We start from the raw sequence: 20,968 nt of genomic DNA on the forward strand, positions 1-20,968 counted from the left end.
CATTTGCATTGCAGCTGTTCACAATGGCAAAGACATGGAATCAACATAGGCACCCAACAATTGTGGACTGGATAAAGAAAATATGGTACATATTCACCATGGAATACTACACAGCCATAAAAAGGAATGAAATCATGTCCTTTGCAGCAACATGGATACAGTTGGAGGCCATTATTCTAAGTGAATTAATGCAAGAACAGAAAACCAAATACTGCGTATTCTCATAAGTGGGAGCTAAACATTGAAAACACATATACATAAAGATGGAAACAATATACACTAGGGACTACTAGATAGGGGGATGGAGGGAGGAAGGGAGAGCATGGAATGAAAAGCTACCGTTGGCTGCTGTGCTCATCACCTGAGTGACAGGACCATCCATATCCCAAACCTCACTGTCGCTCGATATACCCATATAGCAACCCTGTACATATTTCCCCTGAATCTAAAATTTAAAAAATAAAAATAAGAAAATTAGGTTAATTGAACACTTTTGAGTAGAAAAATATATTAGTTCCTAGGAATCAGTGCTCAGAGAAGTATAATTTTACTCTCTCTCTACCCTTATCAGTGATTCAGGAAAAGGAATAATAATAGTTTCTCTGTGTAACCCAGAATATAACTGCAGATGACTGACTTAGGCATGAATGTACTGCTGCCAGTATACCCAGTATAGTGTGTCTCCAGGTTACTTTTCTAGTCTCCTAGATGACTGTTTTCAAAATTTCTGTTTTCTCAAACCTTCCTCTCCTTCCCCATGCTTCGTTTAGTTAGTAGCCATGTTTCCTATTTTATCAATGATGTAGAAATAGCCAATAAAGAGCTTCCATGTGTTCCTGAGGCACATCAACTCACTTAACTACATCTGTGCCAATTTAGGCTGTCTAGTATTATCATAAATGAACTGCCAGTGTGACTTGTGAAAACCAATTTCTCTATTTGTGCATTACATTCCATCTGGTTTCTTCTGAAAGATTTTGCTTCTAACAGTTCTCCCTTTTTCTTTTCTCTCTTTTTCTGCATCTCCAGACTACTGGTCAGCACTGTAGATTCTGGACACACCAGCCTCTATAATCACATGAGCCAGTGCCTTATAATAAATCTCCTTCTATATATATACAAATTCTATTGGTTCTGTTTCTTGGAGAACCCTGTAATACAGTTGGTTTTTAGCATCTATAGCATAGTGTGATGGAAGGCATCCATCCTTCACATCAGTCTTCAACTAGCATTACTTCACTTTTGATCTTGCCTACCCAGCTTTGTTTACTTTCAAGGCTTTAAACTGTTTTCTCTCTCCAGCTAGAGCCTCCACACCTGTCTGTTCTACTTGCCCTGTGTCTACTCTTTAGCCTCTCCAAATCAGTCATTTAATCTCTCTCTTCATTCAACTTTATACAGACCGTTAACCCATTAACCCTTTTCTGGTTGTTATTGAATCCTATTCAGGTAGATCTCCTTGAACAGGGACTACTGTATTATCATCAGTCTCCTGAGTGAACCTGATTTTTACCACTGTAATTTTTAAAATTATTTTGTTTTTTAATTGACAAGTATTCTATATATTTATCAGGTACAACATGTTTTGAAATATGTGTACATTGTGGAATGACTAAATTCAACCAGTTAACATATGCATAGTTTCACATGCTTATTTTTCTGATGATCATATTTCAAATTGCTTTCTTGGCAATTTTCAAATATATAATACGTTGTTAATAACATAGTCACCATGTTGTACAATAGACATCTTAAAACATATTCCTTTCCTGTAACTGAAGTTTTGTATCCTTTGACCATCTCCCCCAACACCCTGCCCTCCAGCTTCTGGTAACCAGTCTATGCCCCGTTTCTATGAGTTTAAATTTTTCAGTTTACACATAAGTGAGATTATAGAGTGTTTGTCTTTCTGTACCTAGGTTATTTTACCAAACACAGTGTACTCAAGGTTCATCCGTGTTGTCACAAATGATAGGATTTCTCTCTTTTTAAAGCCTGAACTCCCTCTTTATTATCATTTTTTGGCTTGGGGCATCTTTACTTGATCTTTTCCATATGCCAACAAGCCTGGTGTTTATTCTCTTATATTTAAAATATCTTCTCTTGGACATACTTTCCCCTCACTAAAATCTCACTTCTGGCCTTCCTTTTACTTCAGAATTCCTTGAAGGAGTTATCTGAGTATTCCCATTACTCTCTTTCCATTCTCTCTTGGACCCACTGCAAGCCAATCAGGCTTTCACCCTAATACTCCACCGGCATTCAGCCTACTGGTCGGATCTCAGTCCTCATCACCTAGCAGTATCACTCAAACCTGCCCTCTTTTTTGAAATAATTTCTTCATTTGACTTCCAGAAAATACTCTTGTTTGGTTTTCCTCCTGCATCTCTGATGAATTCTTCTTTTGTCTCATTTGTTGGATCTTTCAAATTCTCTAACGTTTAAACTTTGGAATGCTCCATACTCAATTCTCAGTTGTCTTCTTTTTTTTCTAGCTACATTACTGTTGTGAGGATCTTATGACTGAAATACTATCCAATATGCTGATGGCTCTCAGATTTATATCTCTAATGCCTATCTTTGCCTTGAACTCGTATCTCATATATTAAATTGTCTCCTTGACATTTCTGCTAGTAAGTTGAATATATATATATCAAACTTAATATGTCTCGGATAAATTTTTAATACTCCCCCAAAATTTGTTCCTTTGGCATTTTCTCTCCTTTCAGAAATGGCAACTGTTTGCTTCCAGTTCTTCAGACAATAAACCTAACGGCATTCATGCACTTGTCTCTGTCTTTATACCCCACATCTAATCTGTCAGCAAATCTTGACTCTACATATCTAAAATAAAACCACTCTCACTCATCTACTACCACTCTCATCTCTCACCTGTTGCAGTGTCCTGCCAAGTGTTTAGTCTATTCTCAACACAACAGCCAGAGGGATGCTGCTGAAACATGGGTTAGATCATATTACTTTGCTAATCGAAATCCTTCAATGACTTCCCTGTAGCTTACAAGGCCCAACACATTTGTGACATCTTTACTGGGGTGTGCTCTGTTTTAGGGAGTATAGTACTATCTTAAGCCTTATTTAATTGCTTGTTTTCCCACCATACTGGACAGGAACTCTTACTTTCTTTCTGTTTGGTTCTAAAGCACAAGTGTTTGAATAAGACATTATTCCCAATTTAAAACTAGTACCTGATACTTCCTTGTAATAAGAGTGATCCTGATATTATTGTGGTTCTTGTTAAGGAAGAGAGTATGATCTAGGCAGCAATAGATAGCCTGGGAAGAGATTTTTACAGAGATTTAGTCAGTTCATAATGACTGTATCTCATTCTGATATTGCTGATATCTGTGTCACTCACCATATACTCTTAGCAGAAAATGGGAAAGTCAGAAGTATGTCCAGCTTCATTTTGTACCTAGGAGAGTATAGTGATGCTTTCTCTGTGAACTCAATGAAAAAAAAATAGAGCTAAGTGTGTTTCTAACAGGTATGTGTCTGGTTAAATACTGTTAAATAAAGCTAAACATTAATAGTGCACTTTTAAGAATACTATGCTTAAGGTAGTAATATTTAAGACACCAAAGTTATTTTGACAGCAAGAGTCATCTACTTTCCATTCTTGTTTTGTGATTCACATGTGATGATTCACAGATTTCGTAAGGTGTTAGTTTAGTCATCATTTGCACTGCACAATTTTGGGATATCATTTCATTGTTGTGGGAAAAAAAATCACTTCAGTTGTGTGCACATGGTGACATCCTCTTCATTTGTCTCCCAGCTTCTAGATTTATTCTGTTTGCTACAGTTAGCATCTCATCTGTTAAATTGCCTCTTGTTAGCTCATTGGCATCAGTGTTAAGTGTTAGATGATTCTTCTTCATCTATAAATAAGAATTTTGAGACATCATTTGGCTCAATTATTTTTCTTTATGAACATATTTAGGATGACCATATTAAAATGTAAGTGGCCATTTAAAAGCTATTGATCTATACATTCTCTGTGTATATATATGTATACATATGTGTGTATATGTACACTTGAATACATGTATATGAGTATATGTATAGATATCACACACAAAAACATTCACTTCCATATGGTAGAAATAATTTCTACTTAGAATATCATTTTTCTGTTACCTGAGGGTGTAGATAGGTAGTATAATATGTACTAGTGTTATAACTTATAGTACTAATGTTATAGTTAGTACTATAATATAAGCACCAGTTATATGTCCTAGTGTTATAACTTACTGCCTCTGCAAAAGACAAAAAAGAGGCAAACAGATTGGATGGAAAAGAAGAGTCGTACTATGGTCAAAAGCAAGTACCAGTTAGAATGTTAGGAGCTTTTAAGGTGAACTACTGGAGACTGCCTTATAATGCCCTTCTATATGGAACAAGAAGGTAGTAAAATAGTAATTTAATTTCTTTTGTTTTTGTTTTTCTGAGCTAAAATTAGATTTCCCAGGAGTTATTACCTCATTGGCCAGTCCACTTTACTATGTTACATTTCAACATGCTCAGAATGAGGACTTCTTTCTCAGAGGAGTATGGGAAATTCAGAACTTACATATAGAAAATTAAAAATCGCTTGAGGAATTGGATAGCATACTCCAGTCATTGAAAGCATCACAGAGACACATCTCAAGAAGATGAGATGTTTGTTGTTCTTATTTCCCCATCTAGCTTCCTATATTCATTTCATCACTTAAAAATACTTTTATAATGTTTATTCAGGATGACCTATAAAATAATCAGCAATCTAAATTACATCTATATTCTATATATCTTACTACTGTAGAATTTCTATCTTTATCAAGAAAACTTTTGGATGTATATTTACTCAGTTGAGGCTGCTAACTTTAAAGAGGAAAGTAATTTTTCTGGTCATTTTGTGTATGTTTCTAGTGCTACTAATGAGACCAATAGAGCATCCAAAGTGTGGTGCTGACTCACAAGGTTACTGGCAGGCATGCCACTTGGCATTAGATTGCCTTTCTCTGATCTTATGCATAAACATTCATGCCGAGTCTGTCCTGCAGACACTGGCTGAGTGACAGATGACAGGAGTACTTAGACAAAGGTATCCAGTGAAAGAGTGGACTAGGAGACTGTCAGCACTAGGGGTCAAAAGAGTTTGCAGCCCCCCTAAAGCTGGCAATGCTCGCATTTATTTAGTACAGATTTAATGACAAAGGCTTGGAGCAAACACAATCTGTGGGTAATAAACATTGTTGACCCCTCGAGTAGAGAGCAGTCTTGTGCATGAATGATCAAAGGTCGGTTTTAGGACAATATAAGTAAACAAGCTGTCTAGATAAACTCCTCTACATTCCCTTGTTATTTGCTTTTTGCTATTAGCTAAAGGTAAGAGGATTAGGCTGCCTTTAGCCATAACCTTTTCCTAAAGCTTTTGCAAAACCTCTGGCTTTTTAAGAAAGTCTGTGTCTTTGCTATAACTTTTGTTTTTACAACTTTTCCCACCACCCTGACCGAACTCCTACACATTCATGCCTAAGTTAATGTGTGAACATGCATTTCATTTCTCTTCAGTATACCTAGAATGGAATTGCTGGATTATATGATAATCTATGTTTAATCATTTGAGCAGCTGACATAAATTATTTTCTATATCTCTTCATCTGGCCTTTTGATCTAACTATTCCAGTGGCTATGAAGTGGTATCTCATTGTGATTTTGATTTGTATTTTGCTGATGACTTTTCATGTGCTTATTGGCCATTTGGTATCTTCCTTTGAGAAGTGACTGTTCCATCACTTTGGCCATTTTTAATTTAGTTGTCTTTTAATAATTGAGTTGTAAGAGCACTTTATTTATTCTAGATACAAGTTTCTTATAGACATTAGGCTTATGCCTTTGATCCTTTGTTCCTGATACTCCCTTTTCCTGGAATACTAATTCCTACTCTTCCCATTGGTAGTCCTGTTTAAACCTTTTGAACTTAGTCTAAATGTCACTTCTTCAGAGAAGTTACCTCCACCTTACCTAAAATATGTTTCTTCTCTTGCTTATTTATCTCTCTGGACCTTTGTTTATTTCTCTAAGAGTATTTATACCTTACAGTGAGCTTATGTATTATTTATTGTCTACTACCCTAAAGTGTAATTTCTATGAAGCGAAGATGCTGTTCCCTTAGGTAGTAGGCAGTACATAAATATTTATTGGATGAAAGAGTAAATCAATGTTGGACTTCTTCCTCCTGTATTTTTTCCATTATCAAGCTGTCTCTTTGACTTTGTCACTGGACATTAAAACTTTTGTTCAGGCTAATCTAAATAAATTTAGGAAATTTTACTCATATTTGGAATAACCTCTGATTTGACTCATGTTCTAGAGTATGCAAAAGTTTACAGTTAGAAAGCTGCTTGAATTAGACTTGGGTATATATTATTGGTGAAGTAGACACTTCTATTATAGTTATTTCATCACTTAGCAAGTGGTACTTTACATTTTTATGGCACATAAAAGGTGTGCATTGTTAGCATTACTTCCTATTTTTTAACAGTTGAAAAAAATAACTAAAAAATGTACAGCCTTTTAATCTGTGATTACTTCAAATTTAGTCTTTTATAGCTTCAGTATCTTACTTGACTGCTTCCTCCATCACATTTCTGCTTATCTGATAGGAAACTGATTTTCTGCCTGGTAAAACATTCTCTTTCAAATACTATATAAAAGAATAAGTTATATGGTTGTAATCATTTCTTTTAATGTAATATACCAAGTAATATTAAAATCTTTATAGTCAGATCATTCCAATACTTGTAGCCAGATAGTTTCAGATGATATTATTCCTCTATGAGAAAACAGATCATTTTAAAGTTAATAATATTAAGATATAAATATCCCTCTATAGTATATTTTTCTTTGCCCCAACCCAAAGTAACTTTTTTTTTTTAACTACAAATTAAATGAAAGCAGGGTGGGGGGAGGTTTATATTATATAAAACAGAAGCGAATTCTAGTTAGAACTTGTTTTTCATCATTTGTAAATTTTCAGCTCTGAATGAATTCAGTATAAAATATGTCTTGAATCATTGGGTTCTATGTATGAGTCAAATGTCCTTGAAAACCATATTATGCTCTTAGGTAAAGACCATAAGGCTAAGTCACTATATTGCATCTATATTATTTGCATAGTTTTGGCACTTTATAAAAATAGACAAGTGAAAATACAAACCCCTGGCAATGTTAATGCATTAATATTTTGGAGAATGGAAAAAGTTTTCCTTTTGTAGCTATTACTATTTATAAAGTTTATTTTGAATATTTTATCATTGCAAAGTACCATTTATAGAACAGTTAGAAAATTATTGCAATGTGTTTTGGTTAATAACAAAACTAATGATAGATAACATTTCTAAATTAGAGATGGGGCCAAAGAACAAGAATACCATATTCTGTGTCTCTGGAGCTATGCAGCGTTCAGTGAGTGAGTAAAAAAGCTCTTGGGTTTTATAATTATAATCTTAGGATGCCTACGTATTTTATTGTCTTATGCTGATATTAAGTTTCTTTTTCCATTAAAAGATGTTGAAATATAGCCTTCTTAACTACAAATGTCTATTTTTTTCACTAGAACAATATCCTTAATTTAACAAGATAGTTTTCATTAGTCTATACTGATTTGGTTTAACAATTTTTCTTGTTCTTATCGGATATGTATCCTTATTCACTGGTGTTGATTCTTGCTGATACTTTCTGCCTTTTCAGAAATTAAGTCTCTGTTCATGTCCCTGATGAATTTATTGCCATTTCATTTACAAATTGATGGCAATCCATTCTCCAATTCTAGTAGTAAAGATTTAAAATTGGAATATTACCTACATAGTATGTGGAAATAAACTTTCAAAAGAGAAAAGGGGAGAATGAGATGGACTGTAATTACAATTGCATTTTGATAAAATAATGAAAATTGCCTATTTAACAAATGACTGGACTGGATTGCCTTTGCAAGTGTGATGAATTATGTAAACTTTAGGATTACTAATTCTCCCCCAATAAAATAGAATTCCCTAGGCATGAGTAAAAATTCTTTGAAAGATAATATGGTACTATATAAAGTGTACTATAACATGATGATAGGTATTGTGTGTGCTTATTTTAAAAGCCTTTTGTATTCTGTCTTACACATATAGTTAGTCTATAAATAGTTAGTCTATAAATTTTTGTTGATATAGTCTTTTATCAAATATTTATCTAGGCCTTTATGTCAAGTCAGACATTTTCTCATGCTTTTTTCTTTTCTTATTGTTTCTAACCTTGGAATTAAGATTTATTTTCTGCAGATAAAGGTAATTGACTTTTATTTGACGTCAACCTATGAACTAAGGAAGCTGGTAGTATGACTGAGATTATGGATTTTCCCCTCTGTAGTAAATCTTGAGCTGCAGCTATTGAGATAACTAGAAAATCAGAATAAGTATTTTCTTTTGATAAGTAAAACTTAGTTTTCATGTATTTTCACTGTCATATTTGAAACACTTATCTATAGCAGAGAAAATAGATAGTAGGATGACAAGGGAAGACTAATTCTTCATTTGTTTATTTCCACCAATTTCTCCTATAGTAAATGCTTAGTTATCAAATATTAATGAAAAGCAAAAGTGGGATCATAAATCCAAAATAAGGAATACTCTATGTTAAAGATATAGATGACATACCTTAATCCACAGCTGTTCACACAAAATAGAGACTCGTCAGAATTTGGATACTCCCAAATTTATAGATGGAATGATACCTAAATTCCTTGTATTAGTTTTCTGTAGAATTGCTTCTCAGAGACCACTCCAAGGTTTTTCCTTGCTTATTATGGTAATAAAGTGAAATGCTGACTGCGTCAGTCTAAATGGAGGAAGAGAAAGTAAGTAGAAACACAAAAATAAACTTTAGGATAATACAAGGTTGTCTATCTAAATTAAGCCTAGGAATCTCTTGCTAGTTTATGAAGTCTTTATTTTACTTTTTCTCCCTTTTGAAATGTCAGTTATAAGTAGGCACATCAAAATTAGTGACTGACATCCTAGAAAGAAATTATCAAACATTTTCTGTGTAGATTGCATGTTTTCCTTTATATTTATATTGACCTTACTGTTTTGCTCCCCTTGAAATGAAAGAACTATACAGATATTCTTTCTGTATAGTCTCTCTTTCTACATTATCTATAATAATCTTACATTTTTTATATAATCTTTGTTCCTATATGACCTGAGAAAATAATTATATAATATCCCCAAATATAAAAAGATTATAATGCTTACCCTAACAAAGAATTTCAGAGTTTTTGAAATATTTTCAACTATCATCAATCAATTTTTTAAACTTGAAACTTGATGTTTTCTTTTTTGTTTTCCTTTTCCTTAGTGGTGGTAAGGATAGAGATTAAAGTAGTTTTGTTTTTTTTTTAATAATTGTCTATAAATCATAGTGGTCTTAAAGAATATAGAGAAGAAGACTGTTTCTTTCTCTACCTTACTCATTAGATACTTCAAGCCTTTCTTGGGAAAACAAACTGGTAGTTTTCCATGGTGACTTTATCATAACTGGATATAGAATGAATATACTGAGACATCGTTTATTATACTCTGTCTCTAGAAATAATATTGCACTCTTAGAGGAATGTAGACGTGGTTGCTATAAAAATAAAGCATTGTGAATTTAAAAGGGATTATTATATTTAATCACCTAGAAAATATAAATTGCTTTCTTATTTAGTCCTAATAAGTGAATGTTCATTTCATTACAGGAGCCTGTATTTCTCTCAGAAAACAGTCAGAACCTCATATCAGGACATATTAATGAGGAGTTTTAAAATGTATACTTTAAAACACTTTACCATAATATAGTCATTAGAGTTCTTGTAAGTGAATCATTTTACACATTCATATACTTTTAGTTAAAGCTCAGTGAGTTCTGATACAGACTTTATAACAAATTATGAACTATAACTGCTCATATTTTAGTAACGTACTAGTATGCTTAATTTCAAACACTTAAGTAACTTTTAATTATACACATTCTTGTTTCCATACACATGTGTATATAATAAAATTTCTGTATACAACAGAATGCATCTGTTTTAAGAAAGGAGTTTGAATATTTAGAAATATTTATACAAAGATAACCACCACCATAATCAAATGTAGAACATTTTTTCATGATCCCTCATTAATTCCCTTTATCTTTTGCAGTCAGCTTCTCTCCACCCACTTGCATGCTACCATTAACTTTTTTCTTTACTATAAGTCAGGGCTTCTCAATCTTAGCAGTATTAATGTTTTGGGTAATTTGCTTTCCTTTGCCGGGGGGGATTGTCCTGTGCATTGTAGGATTTTTTAGCAGCATCCCTGGCTCCAATCCACTTCATGCCAATAAAACTCTCCCTCTCTCTTCTCAGTTGTGACAATCAGAAATGTCTATAGACATTGCCAAGTGTTCCCTGGGGAGCAAAACCATGTCCACTTGAGAACCACTGCTATAAGATTATTTTTTCCTGTTCCAGCATTTCATACAAATAGAATTACATAGGATACATTCTTTGTACCTGTTTCCTTTCTCTTAGCATAATGGTTTTGAGATTGACCCAGATTGTTGCATGTCCCATTCAATTGTCTCTTTTTACTGAGATGGCAGTGTTGAAAAACTACAGTTTGTTTAAACATCTACCTTTGGTTTGTATTTTCTTCAAATCCCTAAAAATAATTGCTTTTATGTCCTTGCTAATTTCAGTCTTTGGTGAGTCTGTATCTGTTAATCTGTTAGTTGATGTATCTTCAAGTTGTGAGTCACATTCTTCCTTTTTCTTCATGTTAGTGGAGTTTTTGAGGGCATTAGACCTTATTTACACTGAGTGCTAGATTTTATTGTCTTTCTTTAAGGAGTGGTGGACATTTTTTTGGCGGGCAGCTAAGTTACTTGTGGATCAACTTTACTTTCAGGACTTCCATTTTTTTGTTAGGGTGGATGTATAATTGCCTTCCTTTATGACTAATTTTACCTGTTACCAAGGTATGACCTTTCTGGGACCTCTGTGGAAAACCCAGGTAATTAACTAGTACTCTCCACTCTGTTTGGAACTTGGACATCTTGTAACTCTAGGTGTGCTCTGGGAATTATTCAGTTTATATCCCCCAGCTGTTGCTTGCTCAGCCTTGTGAAATTTCACGCTTAGTCTCCACAGCTGATCAATCAGCAGGCAACTTGACAAATAGTTAACCAGTTTGCTAGAGCTCTTTCTCTCCAGTATTCTATTCCACAAATTTTCGCCTCTTTAATCTCTTTGAAATCTGACATCTGTCTCCTTAATTCAACAAAACCTCCAAGAAGATAGTGGACAATCATAAAGCTCACCTGATTGGTTTCCATTTTCTCAAACATTACAATCCTGCACTGCCCATTGGCTAATGTCTGAAAACAGTTGTTTGATATATTTTATCCAGTCTGGTTGTTTACAGCAGAAGGCAAGTCTATTCCTAGTTCCTCCATCGTGGCCAGAGGCAAAACTTTTTAAAATATTCTTTTTTTCCTGATTATAAATATAGAAATGTTCCATGTATAAATTTTGGGAAATATGGAATTCTATGTATTATTCATATTATACTCACAGTCACTAATTTAGAATTGTCATATGCCTAAAATATCTATTATGGAGGAGCTTTCATTTTCCCTTACCTCATGTCTCTATATCAAAGGGCCTTTGCTAGAGTAATACCATTGGCCTCTCCCTGGACTTCCTTACTCATTCTGCGTAAGTTAAGACGAATGGTTGATAAGTAAATCTGGAAGAAGGAATAGAAGGTCGTGGGCTAGCCTACTTGTAGGCTGCACTTTTAATTTAGCCACTTTTATTTTTGCACTTTTTCTAGCAAGAAGAGTCAGGAGAGGCCTTTGATTGTCTCTGTCTGTCTATGGCTGAATAGATTTATGGTATTCAGTTCAGGGAAGATATCTACAAGGCCATATGGCAGTAGATGCAAGCAATGATGCTTAATTTAGCTGTTTGTATACTAACACTGATAACTTTGAACTCTGTTTATCTATACCTGTTGGCTTCTCAGTTGGTCCCAGATTTGGAGAGGATAAAGGAGTTATTTATTGTTCCCCTCAAACTCAGTAGTGTCACAGATAATACATGTTTTTCAGTTAAAACCATATCACATCACTTCGTATTTTTAACTTTGAGGAATGCAAACTGTAAAGCATATACTCTCTATGATGGCTGGGGGAAGAGTAGCCAGAATTATAATGCAGGGTACAAAGCTGCCTCTCTAACAGTCTTTTAGTCAGCCTGTTTTCAGCTCAGCATTTCTTTATTGCCTCAAATCCAATTTCCAGCTATCTGAACTGGGTCCTTCAGGCTGTCTACCAACTGGTAGATTCAGGCGCATACCACATATGCTGCCTCGGTGCTGTTTACAATTATAATGCCTTGTGTTCTTTTCCTTAGAATGAGATGATGAGAAAGCAAAACAGAATAGCAAGTGTGAAAGGAGAGAGAATGGAGAGCAAGAGGAGGGAAGAGTAAAAAGAAAACAGAATTATAAATAGCAGATAGCCTATGAAAGGGCTGTATGGATGTCCTCTGAAGGAGGTAGTAACATTCTTTGTTTGAAGGAGGTAAAAGATGGAGTTACACATGAGTAGAAGAAGAAAATAGAGGAGGAAACAAAGATGAAAAAATTGCATTTTCTTTGCAATCGTGTGTCACTAGTATTTCTTATTAGGCTCTAGGTATTTTGTTCTTGGGAATATGTAATGTGGATATTTTAAATGAAAACAATAAAAATTCAATTTCAATAATGTTGAATTAAGTCTTTACCTAATTCTTGTCAAGATACATTTAACATTAAAAATTTTTTGTTAGCAATAACATAGTTTTCAATAAAATTATTAGCTGTTGAAATTTTATGAGTTTATAGTTTTAAGTGTTTTTATTAAAAAGAGTCATTTTCTCTTTTGATTTAATGCTTGATAATTTTTCTCTAGTTATTGCTTCTGACTGAGGCTATTTGTGAAATGTATCATTGTAGTCTTGGTATTCAAAGAGAGTAGATTAGTGCTGAATATCAGAATTACATATGCTTTCAACAGAACAACTTTTTGCTTTATGTATTTATGTGAGTCCACATGTGTTTGGTGTATGTATCTGTGTATTCATGTGTTTGTATGAGAGAGTATGTGTGTAGCTTTGATATAAAAAGGCTTTTTCTGACCTAAATGTCAAATAGGGAAATAGCTACAAAAATCGTGATTTTATATATGATAATCATGAGGATCATGCAGTAATACGTAGCACTTTTCTTAGGGCTAAATAACACTGAAATTTTAGATCACAGGAGTGACATGCCTTGATTACAATATTATCATCTGTTTGTTTATATGTATATACACACATGTACATGCATATATATGACATGTGCATTTCATGAGGGCAGTGATATTGTCTTTATCCACATAGGAGGACTTCTGTATGTAGTAAATGGAATTTTATAAAAATTGGGCTGAAAAGTTAAATTTAAATAGTTGTATTATGCTGGAAAGCTTATTTGATTTTTAAAACCTGGAAGAATAAAGACTTGCTTTCATCATTATAATTTTCTTTTTTAAGAAAAAAGACAGACATTGTTAGCTGAAACCCTCTCAAGTATCAGGTTGACCACTGGTATCTTCCTAGTGGGATTAAGTAACCTAAAATAGAGATTAGGTAGATGATTTTGTAGTGTTAATGTTCCCATACCCTAATTTAGAGCAGAAACAATTAAACCTTTAAATAATTTCAAAAGGTTCTTGTTCTCTTTTTATCCCCAAAATCTCTTTCAAGAGAAGTGGTAAAGAAAAAGCTATGAATTAACTTGGCTACTGATTCTCCCATTTTATTCTAGAAAATAAGAGAACATCTTTGTCTCTTTTGTCTCCTTTGAATTTTTACATATGTATATGTCTATATGAATACATATGCATATATCTTTTTTAACAACACTTAAATGTTCATTTACCATATTATTCATTAATTTTTTTTAAATAAAATCTCATGGGTATAAGTACCTTTAAAGCTACGTAATTAAATGGAATCTGCTATGTATTCATGAGTTCACTTAGAAGAAAAGTTATATTTTAGCAATAAATACTTTCCTTAGCCCTATTCATTATCTTCAGTTTATGCGCAGAAAATCTCTACCTCCATCCTCTTTGGATCCCAGCAGGATCTGATAATTAAATTGAAATAACAGATTAACAGGAGAAAAGCATAATACAAGTTTTATGTGGCATGAGAGTTCTCATAGGGAAATGAAGACTCAAAGAAGCAGTTACCTGTATACTGAGTTGAACAAAGAATAATAAACTGTGAAACTGTGACTAAATTATGTGGGAGGCTTAAAAGAGAAGTCATTTTAATAAGGTTTGCAAAGTACTCTCTGGTCTCAACTTCTCATCCTTGAAGGTAAATATGTTGTCTTTTCTTCTAGTATAGAGAGTGTCTTTCACATGAGAATTTCATTTTCTTCTTAGAGAAACACCAGGAAGGTTAACATGATCTTGCACTTGCTGTTTTTCAAATGTCTTCAATTTAAATAATCAAGATGCCAGAATAGCATATTTTAACCCCTTCATCAGCAGATTTTTTTCCAAGATGAATAACTAAATGATTGACTAAAGATTTTTTACACTTTCTTTTTGCTTTTAAAGAAGTAAATAAAAAATTGTATCTGAAAGTACCTGAGGAATGAGTTTAGTGTTCCTGTCAGTCTACATAATGAAATTTTAAGATTCATGCTGTCTATTAAAAAAGATACTCAGTAATGAGCCATATTCATATAAGAAAAAGGCTATTCAAGAATTATGGTTACAAATCACAATCCATTTTATGAGCTTTTAATAATTTAGTAATTCATTGTTGTGAACTTTTAATACATGTAACAAACAATTAATGGTATAAGATGTAATTACAGAAGAATATCTGTTTCCCTTTGAAAGCCATATGTATTCCATATGGAATTTTCAATGTTTACATAGTTAACAGTATATCTAGCATGTCTTATAATAATAATATGTTATCTTTCTGATTAGACAATGATCTTGGCAAGCTTTTATTATGCCTCAAAATATCTGATAAACAAACTGAATGGATAGTAAACTGCCGAAGACAATTTTGCAAAATGATGAAAGCCAAACCTGATATAATCAGTGGAGAGGGTAAGTACATTGTTTCCGTTTTGGGTTTTCTTATGTATGAAAATTATATTCATAGAATCTGTGGTTTTTAAAGATTAGTATTGGCATATGTAGGAAACATAATGCTAATTCCAGAAGTTCACTTATTTCTGAGAAACTTAAGAGAACACAAATTAAAATCTGAGACACTACTAAGCATTGCTTTTTTTTCTTTTCTTTTTTTTGGAACTGTCTAAACAGTCTTAGTGAGCAAAACTAGAACACTACCTCTACCTAGGTAGCAATTTGCTTGGTTTTACCAGTTTTTACCTGAGTATGACATGTTGCTATATTTTTTAGAAATTTTATTGATTTTTTAATCAACATTGTTATTTTGAATCACTTTTATATGCATGCAAGTAAATTTAGTGACTCCTAAAGAAATTTTGTTTTAAGGGAACAGCTGTGTTTTCTAAATTAGCAAACAAGTTTATTTGTATTCAGTTATCTGCTTGTGCATTTGTTTTCTGAAACCATTTTTTAAATTAACATTACTTATTCTGAATAAAGTAAAAAGAAGTGCTGAGAAAAAAGTTCTAATGTCAGGGGGGCGGAGCAAGATGGCCGAATAGGAACAGCTCCAGTCTCCAACTCCCAGCGCGAGCGACACAGAAGACCGGTGATTTCTGCATTTTCAACTGAGGTACTGGGTTAATCTCACTAGAGAGTGCCGGACAATCGGTGCTGGTCAGCTGCTGCAGCCCGACCAGCGAGAGCTGAAGCAGGGCGAGGCATCGCCTCACCTGGGAAGTGCAAGGGGAAAGGGAATCCGTTTTCCTACCCAGGGGAACTGAGACACACAACACCTGGAAAATCGGGTAACTCCCACCCCAATACTGCACTTTAAGCAAACAGGCACACCAGGAGATTATATCCCACACCTGGCCGGGAGGGTCCCACGCCCATGGAGCCTCCCTCATTGCTAGCTCAGCAGTCTGCAATCTGGCGGCAAGGCAGCAGCGAGGCTGGGGGAGGGGCGCCCGCCATTGCTGAGGCTTAAGTAGGTAAACAAAGCCGCTGGGAAGCTCGAACTGGGTGGAGCTCACAGCAGCTCAAGGAAACCTGCCTGTCTCTGTAGACTCCACCTCTGGGGACAGGGCACAGTAAACAACAACAAAAGCAGCAGAAACCTCTGCAGACGCAAACGACTCTGTCTGACAGCTTTGAAGAGAGCAGTGGATCTCCCAACACAGAGGGTGAGATCTGAGAAGGGACAGACTGCCTGCTCAAGTAGGTCCCTGACCCCTGAGTAGCCTAACTGGGAGACATCCCCCACTAGGGGCAGTCTGACACCCCACACCTCACAGGGTGGAGTACACCCCTGAGAGGAAGCCTCCAAAGCAAGAATCAGACAGGTACACTCGCTGTTCAGCAATATTCTATCTTCTGCAGCCTCTACTGCTGACACCCAGGCAAACAGGGTCTGGAGTGGACCTCAGGCAATCTCCAACAGACCTACAGCTGAGGGTTCTGACAGTTAGAAGGAAAACTATCAAACAGGAAGGACACCTACACCAAAACCCCATCAGTACGTCACCATCATCATCAAAGACCAGCGGCAGATAAAACCACAAAGATGGGGAAAAAGCAGGGCAGAAAAGCTGGAAATTCAAAAAATAAGAGCCCATCTCCCCCGGCAAAGGGGCGCAGCTCATCGCCAGCAACGGATCAAAGCTGGACGGAGAATGACTTTGACAAGATGAGAGAAGAAGGCTTCAGTCCATCAAACTTCTCAGAGCTAAAGGAGGAATTACGTACCCAGCGCAAAGAAACTAAAAATCTTGAAAGAAAAGTGGAAGAATTGACGGCTAGAGTAATTAATGCAGAGAAGGTCATAAACGAAATGAAAGAGATGAAAACCATGACACGAGAAATACGTGACAAATGCACAAGCTTCAGTAACCGACTTGATCAACTGGAAGAAAGAGTATCAGCGATTGAGGATCAAATGAATGAAATGAAGCGAGAAGAGAAACCAAAAGAAAAAAGAAGAAAAAGAAATGAACAAAGCCTGCAAGATTATGTAAAAAGACCAAATCTACGTCTGATTGGGGTGCCTGAAAGTGAGGAGGGAAATGGAACCAAGTTGGAAAACACTCTTCAGGATATCATCCAGGAGAACTTCCCCAACCTAGTAGGGCAGGCCAACATTCAAATCCAGGAAATACAGAGAACGCCACAAAGATACTCCTCGAGAAGAGCAACTCCAAGACACATAATTGCCAGATTCACCAAAGTTGAAATGAAGGAAAAAATGTTAAGGGCAGCCAGAATGAAAGCTTGGGTTACCCACAAAGGGAAGCCCATCAGACTCACAGCAGATCTCTCGGCAGAAACTCTCCAAGCCAGAAGAGAGTGGGGGCCAATATTCAACATTCTTAAAGAAAAGAATTTTCAACCCAGAATTTCATATCCAGGCAAACTAAGTTTCATAAGTGAAGGAGAAATAAAATCCTTTACTGAAAAGCAAATGCTTAGAGATTTTGTCACCACTAGGCCTGCCTTACAAGAGACCCTGAAGGAAGCACTCAACATGGAAAGGAACAACCAGTACCAGCCATTGCAAAAACATGCCAACATGTAAAGACCATCGAGGCTAGGAAGAAACTGCATCAACTAACTTGAGCAAAATAACCAGTTAATATCATAATGGCAGGATCAAGTTCACACGTGAATATTAACCTTAAATGTAAATTGACTAAATGCTCCAATGAAAGACAGACTGGCAAACTGGATAAAGAGTCAAGACCCATCAGTTTGCTGTATTCAGAAGACCCATCGAACATGCAGAGACATGCATAGACTCAAAATAAAGTGAGGGAGGAAGATCTACCAAGCAAATGGAGAACAAAAAAAAGCAGGGGTTCCAATACTAGTCTCTGATAAAACAGACTTTAAACCATCAAAGATCAAAAGAGACAAAGAGGCCATTACATAATGGTAAAGGGATCAATCAAACATAGAAGAGCTAACTATCCCAAATATATATGCACCCAGTACAGGAGCACCCAGATTCATAAAGGAAGTCCTTAGAGACTCACAAAGAGACTTCAACCCCCATAGAATAATGGGAGACTTTAACACCCCACTGTCAAATATTAGACAGATCAACGAGACAGAAAGTTAACAAGGATATCCAGGAATTGAACTCATCTCTGCAGGAAGCAGACCTAATAGACATCTACAGAACTCTCCACCCCAAATCAACAGAATATACATTCTACTCAGCACCACATCACACTTAAACCAAAATTGACCACATAATTGGAAGTAAAGCACTCCTCAGCAAATGTACAAGAACAGAAATTATAACAAACTGTCTCTCAGACTACAGTGCAATCAAATTAGAACTCAGGACTAAGAAACTCAATCAAAACCGCCCAACTACATGGAAACTGAATAACCTGCTCCTGAATAACTACTGGGTACGTAACGAAATGAAGGCAGAAATAAAGATTTTCTTTGAAACCAATGAGAACAAAGATAAAACATACCAGAATCTCTGGGACACATTTAAAGCAGTGTATAGAGGGAAATTTATAGCACTATATGCCCACAAGAGAAAACTGGAAAGATCTAAAATTGACACTTTAACATCACAACTAAAAGAACTAGAGAAGCAAGAGCAATCACATTCGAAAGCTAGCAGAAGGCAAGAAATAACTAAGATCAGAGCAGAACTGAAGGAGATAGAGACACAAAAAACCCTCCAAAAAATCAATGAATCCAGGAGTTGGTTTTTTGAAAAGATCAACAAAATTGATAGACTGCTAGCAGGACTAATAAAGAAGAAAAGAGAGAAGAATCAAATAGATGCAATAAAAAATGATAAAGGGGTTATCACCACCGACCCCACAGAAATACAAACTACCATCAGAGAATACTATAAACACCTCTATGCAAATAAACTAGAAAATCTAGAAGAAATGGATAATTTCCTGGACACTTACACTCTCCCAAGACTAAACCAGGAAGAAGCTGAATTCCTGAATACACCAATAACAGGCTCTGAAATTGAGGCAATAATTAATAGCCTACCAACGAAAAAAAGTCCAGGACCAGATGGATTCACAGCTGAATTCTACCAGAGGTACAAGGAGGAACTGGTACCATTCCTTCTGAAACTATTCCAATCAATAGAAAAAGAGGGAATCCTCCCTAACTCATTTTATGAGGCCAACATCATCCTGATACCAAAGCCTGGCAGAGACACAACAAAAAAAAGAGAATTTTAGACCAATATCCCTGATGAACATCGATGCAAAAATCCTCAATAAAATACTGGCAAACCGGATCCAGCAGCACATCAAAAAGCTTATCCACCATGATCAAGTGGGCTTCATCCCTGGGACGCAAGGCTGGTTCAACATACGCAAATCAATAAACATAATCTAGCATATAAACAGACCCAAAGATAAAAACCACATGATTATCTCAATAGATGCAGAAAAGGCCTTTGACAAAATTCAACAGCCCTTCATGCTAAAAATGCTCAATAAATTTGGTATTGATGGAACGTATCTCAAAATCATAAGAGCTATTTATGACAAACCCACAGCCAATATCATACTGAATGGGCAAAAACTGGAAAAATTCCCTTTGAAAACTGGCACAAGACAGGGATGCCCTCTCTCACCACTCCTATTCAACATAGAGTTGGAAGTTCTGGCTAGGGCAATCAGGCAAGAGAAAGAAAGAAAGGGTATTCAGTTAGGAAAAGAAGAAGTCAAATTGTCCCTGTTTGCAGATGACATGATTGTATATTTAGAAAACCCCATTGTCTCAGCCCAAAATCTCCTTAAGCTGATAAGCAACTTCAGCAAAGTCTCAGGATACAAAATTAATATGCAAAAATCACAAGCATTCTTATACACCAGTAACAGACAAACAGAGAGCCAAATCATGAATGAACTTCCATTCACGATTGCTTCAAAGAGAATGAAATACCTAGGAATCCAACTGACAAGGGATGTAAAGGACCTCTTCAAGGAGAACTACAAACCACTGCTCAGTGAAATAAAAGAGGACACAAACAAATGGAAGAACATACCATGCTCATGGATAGGAAGAATCAATATCGTGAAAATGGCCATACTGCCTAAGGTAGTTTATAGATTCAATGCCATCCCCATCAAGCTACCAATGAGTTTCTTCACAGAATTGGAAAAAACTGCTTTAAAGTTCATATGGAACCAAAAAAGAGCCCGCATTGCCAAGACAATCTTTAGTCAAAAGAACAAAGCTGGAGGCATCACACTACCTGACTTCAAACTATACTACAAGGCTATAGTAACCAAAACAGCAGGATACTGGTACCAAAACAGAGATATAGAGCAATGGAACAGAACCAAGTCCTCAGAAATAATACCGCACATCTACAGCCATCTGATTTTTGACAAACCTCAGAAAAACAAGAAATGGGGAAAGGATTCCCTATTTAATAAATGGTGCTGGGAAAATTGGCTAGCCATAAGTAGAAAGCTGAAACTGGATCCTTTCTTTACTCCTTATACGAAAATTAATTCAAGATGGATTAGAGACTTAAATGTTAGGCCTAATACCATAAAAACCCTAGAAGAAAACCTAGGTAATACCATTCAGGACATAGGCATGGGCAAGGACTTCATGTCTAAAACACCAAAAGGAACGATAACAAAAGCCAAAATTGACAAATGGGATCTAATTAAACTAAAGAGCTTCTGCACAGCAAAAGAAA

General features: G+C 35.4%; 1 protein-coding gene across 8 annotated transcripts in view; it reads left to right on the forward strand.

Annotated features, from left to right (window-relative positions):
• Window positions 1-20,968, forward strand: part of TBC1D32 (TBC1 domain family member 32) — a 225,932-nt gene that overhangs the window by 153,305 nt on the left and 51,659 nt on the right. For 6 of the 8 annotated variants that reach the window (XM_017958364.3, XM_017958362.2, XM_031667462.1 and 3 more), the window contains 2 exons: window positions 7,412-7,474; window positions 15,109-15,234. In XM_017958364.3, the coding sequence (XP_017813853.2) occupies window positions 7,412-7,474; window positions 15,109-15,234 (189 nt within the window). The remainder of the gene's footprint in view (window positions 1-7,411; window positions 7,475-15,108; window positions 15,235-20,968) is intronic. The other 2 variants (XM_017958365.2, XM_031667461.1) reach the window with 1 other exon arrangement.

Source organism: Papio anubis, chromosome 6 (genome assembly GCF_008728515.1).
Source record: "Papio anubis isolate 15944 chromosome 6, Panubis1.0, whole genome shotgun sequence".
Classification (NCBI taxonomy): Eukaryota; Metazoa; Chordata; class Mammalia; order Primates; family Cercopithecidae; genus Papio; species Papio anubis.